The sequence below is a fragment of the Chlorocebus sabaeus genome, chromosome 24 (genome assembly GCF_047675955.1).
Source record: "Chlorocebus sabaeus isolate Y175 chromosome 24, mChlSab1.0.hap1, whole genome shotgun sequence".
Classification (NCBI taxonomy): Eukaryota; Metazoa; Chordata; class Mammalia; order Primates; family Cercopithecidae; genus Chlorocebus; species Chlorocebus sabaeus.
In genome coordinates this window covers 68,084,833-68,099,383 of record NC_132927.1, presented here as the reverse complement: position 1 = coordinate 68,099,383, position 14,551 = coordinate 68,084,833, and the positions used below count along the sequence as shown (strand labels likewise).

The following is a 14,551-nucleotide window of genomic DNA, read 5'->3' as shown; positions in this document are numbered from 1 at the left end:
GAATTTTCTCTCTTGCAGCTTTGGAGAAAGTCCAAAATCAAAATGTCAGCAGTGTTGATTCCTTCTCTGAGGGAGAAGCTGTTCCATGCCTCTCTTCCAGTTACTGTGATGGCCAGCAATCCTTAACATTCCATGACTTGTAGATCACTCCAGTCTCTGCTTCTGTCTTCACATGGCATTATACCTGTGTTCTGTGTATTCACATGGCCATCTTCTTAAAAGGATACCAGTCAATAGGGGTCCACCCTACTTCAGTATTACCTCTTCTTGACTTCACTGATCACGTCTACAGTGACCCTCTTTCCAAATGAGTTCACATTCTGAGATGCTGGGGCTCAGGACTTCAACATATCTTTTTTAGAAGGGTGTAATTCAGCCCATAACACCATGTGATAGAAACCTAGGTAGCTATGAAAACTAATGTTTAGGAAGAGTTTTTAAGGAGCTGGAAAAACATTTTTAATAAATGAAAAAGGCAGTGATCAAAATTAGGGTGTGTGTGTATGTGTATACATGTATGAATGTGTATATATGTATGTGTATATGTATATATTAGGATCTCACTTTATGAAAATATGTATCGTCGAAAGTCTAGCTAGAAATAAACCTTAACTCATTATAACCTTGACACTCATAGATGACTACTTTCTAAATTAAACAATTTTACTTTTTGATTTTCAAATAAAGCTAATTTAGCTTAGGAAAAGTAAGGAAAAATGTTCCCATATTAAAACTTGTATGGAGTCTTTCATTTTACAATTTTGTTATATAAAGTTGTTTGGGAGACTCCTATTTGGCAAAATATGGAAAGTGTGAAATGAAGCATCATACTTGCTTAATTTGTAAGCTCATTAAACATTTTGTGTGTAATATATAATTGGCTTGATTCTATGGCTTGAGACTCTAAAAGAAAAAGATAACTCAGTAGTTGTGAGACCCTCAGAAAGACAATTCTGGCTATACAGAGAGACATAAGCTATTACAACAAGAGAGTAACAATTTGGGCACAGTATAGGCATACTTCGGAGATACTGTAGATTCAGTTCCAGACCACCACACTAAAACGAACATTGCAATAAAGCAGATCACATGAGTTTTTTGGTTTCCCAGTGCATACAAAAGTTATCTTTATACTGTAGTCCATTAAGTGTGCAATAGCATTATGTCTAAAAAAGTAATTTACACACTTTAGTTTAAAATACTTTATTTCTAAAAAATGTTAGCGATCATCTGAGTCTTCAGAAAGTTGTAATCTTTTTGCTGGTGGAAGGTTTTGCCTTGATGTTGATGGTTGCTGAATGATCAGGGTGGTGGCTGGTGAAGGTTGAAGTGGCTGTGGCAATTTCTTGAAATAAGACAACAGTGAAGTTGACCACATCTATTACTCTTCCTTTCACAAAAATGTTCCCTGTAGTATGTGATGCTGTTTGATAGCATTTTATCCACAGTAGAACTTCTTTCAAAATTGGATTCCATCCTCTCAAACCCTGCTATTGCTTTTCAGCTAAGTTTATGTAATATTCTGAATCCTCTGAATTCATTTCAACAATGTTCACAGCATCTTTTCCAGGAGTAGATTCTATCTCCAGAAACTACTTTCTTTGCGTATGTGTAAGAAGCAACTTCTTATCTGTTCATATTTTATCATGAGATGGCAGCCATTCAATTGCATCTTCAGGATCTACTTCTAATTCTAGTTCTTTTGCTGTTTCCACCACATCTGCAATTACTTCCTCTGCTGAAATCTTGAATCCCTCAAAGTCAGCCATGAGGGTTAGAATAAACTTCTTCCAGATTCCTGCTAATGTCCTTATTTTGACCTCTTTTCATGCATCATGAATTTTCTTAATGGCATCTAAAATCCTGAATCCTTTCTAAAAAGTTTTCAATTGCTTTTGCCCAGGTCCATCAGAGGAATCACTATCTATGGCAGCGATAGCCTTACAAAATTTATTTTTTAAGTAATAACACTTGAAAGTTGATCCATGGGATGCAGAATGGATGTGTCTGCAGACATGAAAATAAATAACATTCATCTCTGTATACATCTCTGTCAGGGCTCTTGGGTGACAAAGTGCATTGTCAATGAGAAATAATGTTTTGAAAGGAATCTTTTTTTTTTTCTTTGAGCAGTAGATCTCAAGGTAGACTTAAAATATTTAGTAAACCATGCTATGCTTTAAACAGATATGCTGTTATCCAGGCTTTGTTGTTCCATTTATAGAGCACATGCAAAGTTAATTTAGTGTAATACTTAAGGGCCCTAGGATTTTCAAAACAGTGAGTGAGTGTTGGCTTCAACTCAAAGTGACTGATTGCATTAGCCCCTAACAAGAGAGTCAGCCTGGTCCTTTGAAGCCTTGCAGTCAGGCATTGACTTCTCTGTAACTGTGAAAGTCCTAGATGGCATCTTCTTCCAACAGAAGGCTCTTTTGTCTACATTGAAAATCTGTTGTTGAATGTAGCCACCTTCTTAGCTAGATCTTCTGAATAACTTGCTGCAACTTCTACGTTAGCACTTGCTGCTTCACCTTGCACTTTTATGTTTTGGAGACTGTTTCTTTCCTTAAACTTCATGAACCAACCTCTACTAGCTTTTAGTTTTTCTTCTTCAGCTTCTTCACCTCTCTCAGCCTTCATAGAATTGAAGAGAGTTAGGACCTTGCTCTGAACTAGGTTTTGGCTTAAGGGAATGTTGTGGCTGATTTGATTTTCTGTCCAGACAAATAAAACTTTCTCCACATCAGCAATAAGGCTGTTTCACTTTGTATGTTCACTGGAGTAGTACGTTTAATTTCCTTCAGTAATTTTTTCCTTTGCATTCACAACTTGACTAAGTGATATAAAAGGCCTAGCTTTTGGTCTATCTCGGCTTTCGACGTATTTTCCTCACTAAGCTTAGTCATTTCTAGCTTTTGATTTAAAGTCAGAGATATACGTTTGTTCCTTTCAGTTGAACACGTAGAGGGCGTTTTCGGGTTATTAATTGGCCTAATTTCAATATTGTTGTGTCTTAGGAAACAGGGAGGCCTGAGGAGAGGGAGAGAGATGGAACAGCTGGTTGCCGGAGCCATCAGAACACACACATTTATCGATCAAGTTGCCCATCTTATATAGGTGTGGTTTGTGGCACTCCAAAACAATTGCAATAGTAATATCAAAGATCACTGAGCACAGGTCACCATAACAGATACAATAATATTGAAACAGTGTGAACTATTATGAGAATTACCAAAATGTGATAGAGACATGAAGTGAGCACATGCTATTAGAAAAATGACACTGATAGACTTACTCAACACAGTGTTGCCACGAACGTTCAATTTGCAAAAAATGTAATGTCTGTGAAGCACATTAAAGCAAAGTACAGTAAAATAAGGTATGCCTGTATTCAAAATATTTATGCTAGTTGCCCAGATATCTTGCCTTTTCAAAAGGAGTAAAAGCTCCTTTCTAAATGTATGCATTAAAGATGGAAAGAAGGAAGTGTATGGCAAAGAACAGTCTAGTGTCAAGAACATGTTAGCCCATAGTAAACCAAGGATTTAAAAATATTAAAAGTAACAAGAGCATTTAAAAATGTTCTGAGGCTGGAAAACACTGACTTGCTGACTGAGATGGGTGATTAGGAGAGAAAGTATAATTTTAAACTAATATTTTCCTTTGTCTTCTCTATCAAGGAGTTAGTTTTTCAGATAGGAAAGGGTGGAATAAATGTCACCAAAAAGGAAACTGAAGCCTAAGATAGATGGGAAGATTCGTTAGACAAAAAATAACTCCTTTAAAGAAATAATTCAAGTCTCTTTATGTGAACTAGTTAGATACTGTGAACAAGAGAGTGCTTGCATATGAGATTCCTGCACCACTCTCCTAAACTGTTGAAGAATGGTGATGATGACAGGAAAGATGCCAGAACCAAAGATGGAAAAACAATTAATTTTCAAAAAGGGAAAAAGCTGTATTGTGGTGAGCATGGTGTGAATATGACTCGAATTCTTAAATAATTTAAAGGATGATTTGTCAAATTAAGAAAGGGAGTATCCAGGATAAACTCTAGAAAAGCAAGTCATTGCCATTCTTATTTTCACTCACATTAAATAGATGTTTTGTTGTAAAAAGAATTAAATATACCTTTTCTGAATATAAAATAAAATATTATTTTGTACTGGCATATAAGCCTTTTATTTATATATTTTATGTTTTCTTGTTTTTTTTTTTTAAAGGCTATTGAATTTATGGAAACGTTTGTATTTGCTATTAAACTTCAAAGTCTACAAACCGTAAGGCTTATATTTAAGATTCAAACCCAGACTCCCAGGAAGAAAACCATTGGAAAATGCTCACTATCACTCAGAACCCTTAGCACACAGGAAATGGATTACTCTCTGGATATAACACCGCCTTCAAAAATTTCTGTAAGTGATAATAGTATGTTAAGAGTATTTCATACTTTTAGAATTATTTGGTGGATGGGTTTTTGTTTGTTAGAAGATAACCTGAATAAAATATTAGAGGATCTAGAAGGCTCTCAAGTAGCAATAATATTATTTCCAAATAATATTTTAGAAATTATTGATAAAATGTTAACAGAACTGTTTTCTTTCTCTGTTGGAAAATAACCTCAAGTTTACCTTCTCCTAGCACATTTCTTATTAATATTTTATACTTCAGGGGAAAACTTTGAGGTATGAATAACCTTTTTATAAAAAGATTTTTTAGGTAGCTGATAACTTAGGAAAAACAAAAAAGAATCATAAATTCCAAACTCAATCAGAGAATTGCCCTGAAATAGATTAGAAAAGTTGTTTTAACCATGAGTAAGCTATACAGCAGCTCATAAATTGATTAGAAGTTTTACAGCTGATTTTTTTTTTTTTTTTTTTGTAAAAAGCTTTATTGCCTAATGGTGCTGATTGGGACCTGCTCTTTGCTTCTCTCAGCAAACTGAACACTGTTTTTAAATCATTTAGGAATTTCTAATTAAATTATATAGACCAAATGTTAGGATAAATATTCATAAAAATCAGTCTTAAGCTTTTATAAGGTCAAACCTATATGTGGTTTTAAATTTATATGGGATTTATATTTTACCTTTTTCCAAAAATATTTAAGGTGACTGGAAGTGCTTCTTAACTCTGGGTACACATTAGAATCATCTGGGAGCTTTAAAAAAATGCCCATACATAAACTAAAAAAAATCAGAATTTTGGGGGATATGGGGCAGAAACATTTTTCCTTCCTTCCTTCCTTCTTTCCTTTTCCCTCTCCTCGCCTCCCGTCCTCCCCTCCCCTCCTCCCTTCCCCTCCCTTTCCCTTCCCTTCCCTTCCCTTCCTTTTTTTTGAGGAAGAAAGACAGCTCTGTAGCCCAGCATGGAGGCAGTGCACAATCACAGCTCACTACCTTCTCCATCTTCCAGCCCAAGCAATCCTCCAACCTCAGCCTCCTGAGAAGCTAGGACTACAGGCATACCACGATGCCCAGATAATTTTTTAAATTTTTAGTAGAGATGAGGAGTCTCGCTATATTGCCCATTCTGGTCTCAAACATCTGAGTTCAAACAATCCTCTTGCCTCGGCCTCCCAAAGTGCTGGGATTGCAGGCGTGAGCCACTGCGCCCAGCCTTGCCTATTATTCTTTATCTCAACCCCCAATGTGCTGTTCTGTAACTATGACAGGAGTTTGTCACTGGCATATTTGACACTAGCTTAGTAGGTAGTAATCTGCAGCCATAGTTTACAGAAGGCACAAATACACTATTTAAATAGATAATTCATATATTAAAACGTTAAAAACAGAGTATATAAGAAGAGAACTCAGGGATTTTCTGGGGAATTGAGACATTATTATCTGCATTGGAAAATATGAATGAATAATTATGGCTAAATTTCTACTAAATTATGTTTCATGTATCAGAGATCTTATAAATATTTGTGTATTTTCTGAATGCCAAGTACTAGGGTTATAGATTGATACCCTGAAAGAAGAGTGTTTGGGCTATACTGGACCAGTGAATTTATGTTAGTAAGTGTGACTGTTTCATATTATTGGCTAAAGCAATAATAGTATGCTTTGTTTTAATGTGTTGAAGAGGAAAATAAATATTCTAATTGTGACATTTAAAGAGCCAGACTTGGCCAGGCATGGTGGCTTACACCTGTAATCCCGGCACTTTGGGAGGCCGAGGCGGGTGGATCACAAAGTCAGAAGATCGAGACCATCCTGGCTAACATGGTGAAACCCCGTCTCTACTAAAAATACAAAAAATTAGCCAGACATGGTGGCAGGCGCCTGTAGTCCCAGCTACTCAGGAGGCTGAGGCAGGAGAATGGCATAAACCCGGGAGGCGGAGCTTGCAGTGAGCTGAGATCCGGCCACTGCACTCCAGCCTGGGCGACAGAGCGAGACTCCGTCTCAAAAAAAAAAAAAAAAACAAAAACAAAAAGAGCCAGATTTAACCATCCACACTGACAACTGTTTCACCATGAGCAGCACAACTTTCAGGCTTTTACTCAATAAAGAGTTCTTGACCTTGACAAATAGTAATGTAAATAGTTACTTCAGATCTCAAATTTTGGTGTTGAATAATGTGGAAGAAATACGTTTTCCTGAAGAAACAGCTGGCATTTACAGAGATTTATCTTACGGCTGCCTCAGTGCCATGTGATCTAATGATCACACCAAAATTATCACCCCGGTGCTCTTTATCCCTTTTGTGGAGATCAAGGGAACACTTGCCTGAGGTCATACAGCCAGTATTGGGGAGTCAGGATTTGAATGGAGGCAGTCTGATTCCAAAGCCAGCTCTTTTAACTCTACCATGTATTGCCCCCCCTAAGAAGATATTCTCAAACATCACCAGATCATGATGTTCTCTAATGATGCTCAACATTTCATTTCAACCCTTCCAGGAAGGCTAACAATATTTTCTTTTCTGAATAAAAGGATACATTATTCAGGAGCAGTTTTGTGCTTATTAAATGCAGTCAATACATACCTGCTAATTGATTGGAATTTTAATTTTTTGGTTACTATGAGATTTAAATAGTTTAAATCTTTTAATAGTTTTTCATGATCTGAAATAAGTGGAACATGAATTGAATTTGTGAAATAACCTCGGCAAGCAGGAAATGGTAAGCCTATTGCCAAATGCTGCTCTTTTTTTTTTTTTTTTTTTGAGACCGAGTTTCGCTCTTAATGCCCAGGCTGGAGTGCTGGAGTGCTGTGGCGTGATCTCAGCTCACCACAACCTCTGCCTCCCAGGTTCAAGCAATTCTTCTGCCTCAGCCTCCGGAGTAGCTGGGATTACAGGCGTGCATCACCACACCCGGCTAATTTTTGTATTTTTAGTAGAGACAAGGTTTCTCCATGTTGGTCAGGCTGTCCTTGAACTCCTGACCTCAGGTGATCCGCCCACCTCGGCCTCCCAAAGTGCTTGGATTACACGCGTGAGCCACTGCGCCTGGCCAATAGTTTAAATCTTTGAATAGTTTTTCATGATCTGAATTAATGTCCTGGAACATGAATTGGATTTGTGAAATAACCTTGGCAAGTGGGAAATGGTAAGCCTATTGCCAAATGCTGCTCTGTTTTATGAGCGTGAACTCTACAATTGTGTAACAATAAGAGAAGTTTTGCCACCTTTATGTGTTTTCATAAGTGTTATTACGTTGTGGGTACAAAACCATAATAAAAAATAATAAAAAAAATTTAACCATGATTTCCCTTGTGTTTTATAAACAGTGTGACTCTATCTTTTAAAATATATTTTTTAAATGCCAAGGCCAGCAATTTTTTTGTATCAGCAAAGGTTTTTTTGTTTTGTTTTGTTTTGTTTTGTTTTATGGCTATCAAAATTAGTTCATGTGAAAAGTTGTTAGTTCGTTCTCATTCTGATTACAATCAAAAGCAATAAATTAACTTGCTTATTAGAAGTCATCATTTGTTACCAAATAACAAGTTTTATCATCAGTTTAGACCTTTTCAAGGGGGAATTAAATTCCAACAGTTGAGTTTGTACTTGTTAAGCAATTCACTTTTCATTTTCTATCTCTTCATTTCTTATGGCATGACTAGTTTAAAATACAGAATCATATTTTAAGAAAACACCAAGCCTCTGTCAATGTTATGTATATGGAAAGGTTTTTTTTTTTTTTTTTTTTTTTCCAGTGAGCCATGAGCCAGTTATTGGGGAATAATGAGCAATGTCAAATATAAATGTCCTCATCAAGTGTCATTCAGTTGTTCTGTAACTTTATTGGAATCAGTACTAGCAAAGACTTTTGTGTCTGTCTATGCTGAGCCCTAGTATGATCTGTAAACATTATGTTCCTACTTTATTCCTATTCTTACTCTTTTCAACATGTAAACAATAGTGTTTTTGTGTTTGGACTACTGTTCTCCCTTTTATTTTTCAGTCCAAGGACATTGGAATCCACCTAAGTAGTCTGACTTGTGTTGTATTTCACAGACAAATTACCAACTTTCTTCTGCTGTTGGTCAGCAGTGCTGAAGAACACGTTTTAATTTTTCCTCTTCTTTAAGTCTCCTTCATTTTACTGTTTGCCTCAGGTTTTCTTTGACCTTTTCCTTATTATTTACTGCCTCATCACTTTGACTAGCTTCCTTCTTGCCAGCTTTCTTTAGCTTGCTTCTATTCAGCATAGTAATTCAACTCTTAATCCACAGATCTGTTTATTGCTGTCTTCTGATTTTGGTAGCACCTACCCTGATCTCCACAATTAGAAAAAAATGTTGATTTTCATATGTAACTTTTTAATCATATTTCATGTGTTCTCTAAAAATAATTTGACTACATTTAGTTCTTTTGAAAGTGTATTCCTTTTGTGTTAATTTCACTGGCATTTTCTCCAGTGATACTGCTTATGAATTTAATTTACTTTTAATTTGAATTGGCTGTAGGTGTCACTGATTTTGAAGTTTCAGTACGTAGATAGAACCTGTATTTTCAGAATCCATGCAAATGAGTACTTTAAAGAATTCATGATATTTATCTTCTTAACTTTCTCTTGTAGCTTATAGTTTTGAATATCATTGGAAAGGAATACTTTCAAAATTTCTAACCTTAACTTTTTCTCTTTGAATTTTTTAATTATCCCCAAAACTTTATTCTTAACTACCAAATGACACTTTTTTGATATGCAGGTTTGCCATGCAGAACTTGAATTGGGGACTTGTTTTCAAGCAGTAAATAGCAGAATTCAGTTACAAATTCTTGAGGCACAATACCTTCCAAGCTCCTCAACACCTTTGACTTTGAGTAAGTATATCAATGGTTCAAAGTAGAATCTTCAGAAAGTATTAGTAATAGAAAGTATTTTTTCTACGTTTCTTACAGTGGAGATTAAAATCTTAGTAACTTTTATTATTTAACTTATTTACTTTAAAATTATAGGATTTCAAATTTTAGCCATTGTGTCTACCTTAATACAGTGGTCTCTTGAGTGTTATCCAGTTATGACCTCTCTGCCTTTGATACTGTTTTTTATTTAGCTCATCAGTTCATACAGGTTGAATGTCTAGAGGATTCTCAGTTATATTTTACCCCCTGAAATGATTTATCCTCTCTCTAGGTCTGTGCCCTTTGTGGAATGCCCTGCTAACTAGAAACTTAATTGTAAAAAAATATATATATCAAAAACAAACCTAGGAACACTTTTCCCTCCCTGTGTTTTGTGTACAACCAGGAGTTGTGATACTTTGGTTGTCTAGTCCTAAAGATTTGAATTGGGGTAGGAGTGCCCCTTTTCCCTACTAAAAGAAGGGAACTATCTGGGGGCAGGCAAAAGCAATACATGTTCACTGTAACTAGAAAGACTGAAAATAAATGAAACTGAGCATTCAATTCAAGAAGCTAGAAAAACAACAAACACAAAGAAATTAGATGTAAGATACTAAAGCTACAGTTGAAGGTGACAGATATGGAGACAACCACAAAAGGCATAATCAATAAAACTAAAAGCTGTTTCTTTGAAAGAATCATTAAAATAAACAAATCTATAGCAGGTGAGATCAAGTGAAAAAAACAGAGAAAACATGAATGATGTTCTGAGCAATGAAGAGGATATAATTTCAAATTCAGAAGAGATTCTATCATATATAAAGCAATACCATATATAACTATACCAATTTTTTGGGTATCTATGTAAAATAAATGACTTTCTGAGAAATTCAGTGGTTGAAAGTAGAATCTTAAGAAGAGGAAGAAAATCTAAATAAAAGAATAACCATGAAAAGGTAGTTAAAGAACTGCCTCTAATAAAAGCACTAGGCCAAGGTAATTGTACTGGAAGATTCTACCAAATTTTCAAGGAACATGTAATTTTTATTGTATATAAGCTGCTCCAAAGCATGAAAAGAAGATGGAAAAAGTAATTTTGTGAGGTCAGCATATTCTTGATACCAAAACAGAATGGACAGCACACACAAAAAGTAATTATAGACTAATGTCACCTATGTAGATAGATGGAAAATCCTAAAATAAAAATAAGCAAATAAAACCTAACTTGGAATAAATCATCAGGACTATATATAATTAATTCTAGGAAACAAGGACAACAGCTGCGGTTTATAACGGGCTTCCCTTAAAACATCCTCATCAGGATGACCACAGCTCTTCATTCTATCAATCTGATGGTCAGTTCTCAGCTCTCACTTTGTGGCTCCCTCCTTTCTGGGGGTTCTCACTTTCTTGCTTCCCTGGCAGCCCAGCTCTGTCACCTCCAATTAGTCAGACTGTACTTTCTGCTTGAGCTGTAGGTGCTGTGTCAGTCAGATAGGGGAGTATGCTTAGGTGAAAAGCTGTATCAAGCTGAATTTTACCCAGGGAAGTTCCCATCTCTTACCAGTTGACTTCCCTCCGATTTCTTTCTGCTTTTAGTGTTTTTAAATTTTTTTCCAAAGTTTATAATTGTTATTTATGGGAAGGTTAGTTTATACAAACTTTTCTGCCATTACTGGAAGCTCTACATCTCAAATTTATTTAATGTGTAGATTTTATCTAGTGGGCATATACTTAACTCCTGGAGTCTTTTATATTTTACTTATATAAAATTGTGAAATAAATACCTCCAGCTGTCTAAAAAATTGGCACCTCTCTTTAGTGTGATCCTTTTCAGTGTGCACTCTTACTGTGATTGTTGTTTATGCCTCCATTTCCAGTCTTTAATGGTATTCAGCCACAGAAAGATTAAGTTCATTTAAAGTTATAGTAGTAAAGTATGGCCAAAGTTATAAAGTTGACTAGAGCTGTTTTCTGTTATGGTTGTAGCTCATCGAACATTTAAAAGTGACTTATCTGTATTTTTACAATAAATGTTATATATATAAATTCCAACTTGGATGTGTATATACACACCTTTATATGGTATTTTGAAAAACATTTTATAAACCAGTATTTCTAATTTTTAAGGTTTTTTTGTGAAGGTGGGAATGTTTAGCTCGGGAGAGTTGATTTACAAGAAAAAGACACGCTTACTGAAGGCCTCCAATGGAAGAGTCAAGTGGGGAGAGACTATGATTTTTCCACTTATACAGAGTGAAAAAGACATTGTTTTTCTCATTAAGCTTTATAGTCGAAGCTCTGTAAGAAGAAAACACTTTGTGGGCCAGGTTAGTAGGATTTTTTATCCTTCCTTGTATTTTTCTATGCATTCAAACAGTCACTTAACAAAGAGAATACAGGATAATATTAAAGTCGAATAGAGTACAGTTCTTTAGCATCATAAATCAAAATTCATTGTTGCTACAAAAATCAAAACTTGTCAGACTTTTTGCTTTAATACAAATAGTTGGAATTTCTGAGCAATCAGGTTTATCTTAAATATGTTTTTTTCTGAGCTTTTTTACTTTAAAAACGATGAGAATTATCAGTTTTTCAGTACTACTGATTTCTTCCTTGTGGAAGGAGGGAACATTAAGTATTTAAATCAATTTCTTAAGACTTTGAGTATCAAATTTACTTTATTTTGTTTAATCTTTGATTTAATGTTTAACATGGGCACTTTTTATATGCTCTTACCTGAGTTATGTTAGTTTTGAATTCCTAGAACATGTCCATTTTAACAGTGGTTGTGATATTATTTAGTTAATACTACTGTCTGAATTATTTTAAAATCTTGGTACAATTTGTGTAAAACAACATAACACTTGCTAACTTGCAAGTCTTCTAGGAGCTTGTTTCCTTTCCTTACTCTGAATAGACTAGTGGTAGCTATCCATTATCTTTCACCTTAATTACAATTGTTTGAACCACATTTAAATTCCACAATCTATATTATTGGTTTAAAAGCTTCAACTTGATAAGATATTATTAACAGTCTGCATGAAATCCTCAAATTATGTATGACTTTTCAAAGATTGATATCAGCTCCTTGATTTACTTTTTAATATATATTTTTACATAAAATATTATTAAAAATGTTGTTTTGTTTATAATTTACTATTTGGAAAATAACTTGAATTCAAGAATTCATATAACCAGCACACTTTTGAAAGCCATTAAGCCTATGAAGTCAATTCAGTTAAAGTTTTCGTATATCATCAAGCCTCAACTTAATGGTATGAATGGAATAGGAAATTTACTTGAAATGATTTTCATGATAACATTTGTGGTGATTCCATTCTCTTGGCTAAGATTTTAGTTAGAATAATAATTCTGGAAAGGTTCTTGCTGGTCATCTGCTGCCTATGGCTTATCTGGTGTAGCCTTAGGAGGAACCATGATGGGGCAGCCAAAGGTGAACTCAAGGTCTTCCACCCCTGTATCAACCAAAGTACTCTAACGTCTGTTTTACATACTGGGGTTATTTGTAAGATTTCATTTGAAAGGAAGGTTCTTTAGACCAAGAAAGAAAAGGAAAAAGATTTAAACCAATGACCTGCTCTAATCTCTTAGAAACTGAATCTCAGAGAAGTTAACTCCAAGGTAAAAGCATTTGTTAGTGCTAGAGGTAAGGTGAGAATTCAAGTTTTTTTATTCCTTGTCTTCATAAAGGTTCATAATAATATAATTATTGTGATGTCTTTTGTATAATTTGCATAATACTATGTATGTGTTCACATGTAGTATTTAAGTTACATAAGTGATGGGTACTATGAAATTACTATTGATCAAGAATGACTATTTATCAGATTTTAATTGAGATTATGGTTTATTTCATGTAAAAGGTCCTTTAAAATGCACATTCCTTACCAATCTAACTTGAATCATGATTAGCCTCACTTTAATTGATCTTTACAAGAATGTTTTTGAGTGGTCGGCATCAGTTTTAAGTTGAGCTCCTAGATTTCTTGAATAGGAAAGGATACTAATAACTGTTCTAGGGGAAATTATTTTGTAATATTTCACCTTGAAATTTTTTTTTTTTTTTTAAATGGAGTCTTGCTCTGTCGTGCAACCTGGAGTGCAGTGGCACGATCTCGGCTCACCGCAAGCTCCGCCTCCCGGGTTCACAGCATTCTCCTGCCTCAGACTCCCAAGTAGCTGGGACTACAGGCACCCGCCACCACGCCTGGCTAATTTTTTGCATTTTTAGTAGAGACAGGGTTTCACCGTGTTAGCCAGGATGGTCTCGATCTCCTGACCTCGTGGTCTGCCTGCCTCGGCTTCCCAAAGTGCTGGGATTACAGGCGTGAGCCACTGCGCCTGACTGCCTCACCTTGAATTTTTTAATTGAATTGAACCTTATAAACTAGTCTTCAGAATGACTAAACAGGTTAAATGTTTTAGCATTTAAATGTCAAATAGAGAAATCAAACTGACTTTTGAAAAAAAGAAAGATGTTTAATTTCAAATATATGAATCAAACTTCCAAATTTCTTCCATCAGTAAGAGTAACTAACTGTCTGAACTTAGTTATTATTACTGTGTCAAGTTAAATGATTGTACTTACTTTCCTTTACAGATTTGGATAAGTGAAGACAGTAATAACATTGAAGCAGTGAACCAGTGGAAAGAGACAGTAATAAATCCAGAAAAGGTTGTTATCAAGTGGCACAAATTAAATCCATCTTGAAGACTTCACACATTAATTTGGTGAAGAATTTGACATTCTTTTAGAAGACTTATGATTTCAATTTGCTACCAATGAGAAGAGACAAATCAATAAATTTGTCAATTTATGGGGGCTATAATTACAGTATATAATGTATCTGATAGAAAATTTGATAAGAAAATATAATGAATTTTATCAGATATCCAAAGTAAAGGAAATGTTTTAAAACTGTGCAACAAGAGACACAGTAAAATCAAAGGATAGTATTAAGATGACTAAATAAATTATAAAGTCTATGAGAATATCAACCGCTGATAGTTCTTTCTATATTATGTTTTTGCTTTTGTATTTTAAGCTTTACTTAGATATTCAAAACCTGGTATAGCAAGTCTCTTAGTACTATTGATATTTAGAAGACTTTAACATTACTTCAGTGCTAGGCATTATTGATTGGGTCTTGGCTCCACTGTTTACCTCTAGCTATATATTTTCTCCTGGTAAAAATGAATTGAACCATTTCAACTATTTTCTATATTGG

The 14,551-nt window shown here is 34.8% G+C and overlaps 1 protein-coding gene across 2 annotated transcripts in view; it reads left to right on the top strand.

Annotated features, from left to right (window-relative positions):
• Positions 1 to 14,321, top strand: part of TC2N (tandem C2 domains, nuclear) — an 87,133-nt gene extending 72,812 nt beyond the window's left edge. For both annotated transcript variants that reach the window (XM_073011270.1, XM_007987617.3), the window contains exons 9-12: positions 4,224 to 4,415; positions 9,164 to 9,278; positions 11,430 to 11,629; positions 13,924 to 14,321. In XM_073011270.1, coding sequence (XP_072867371.1) covers positions 4,224 to 4,415; positions 9,164 to 9,278; positions 11,430 to 11,629; positions 13,924 to 14,034 — 618 coding nt within the window. In that variant the 3' untranslated portion in view covers positions 14,035 to 14,321. The remainder of the gene's footprint in view (positions 1 to 4,223; positions 4,416 to 9,163; positions 9,279 to 11,429; positions 11,630 to 13,923) is intronic.
• Positions 14,322 to 14,551: the final 230 nt, after the last annotated feature.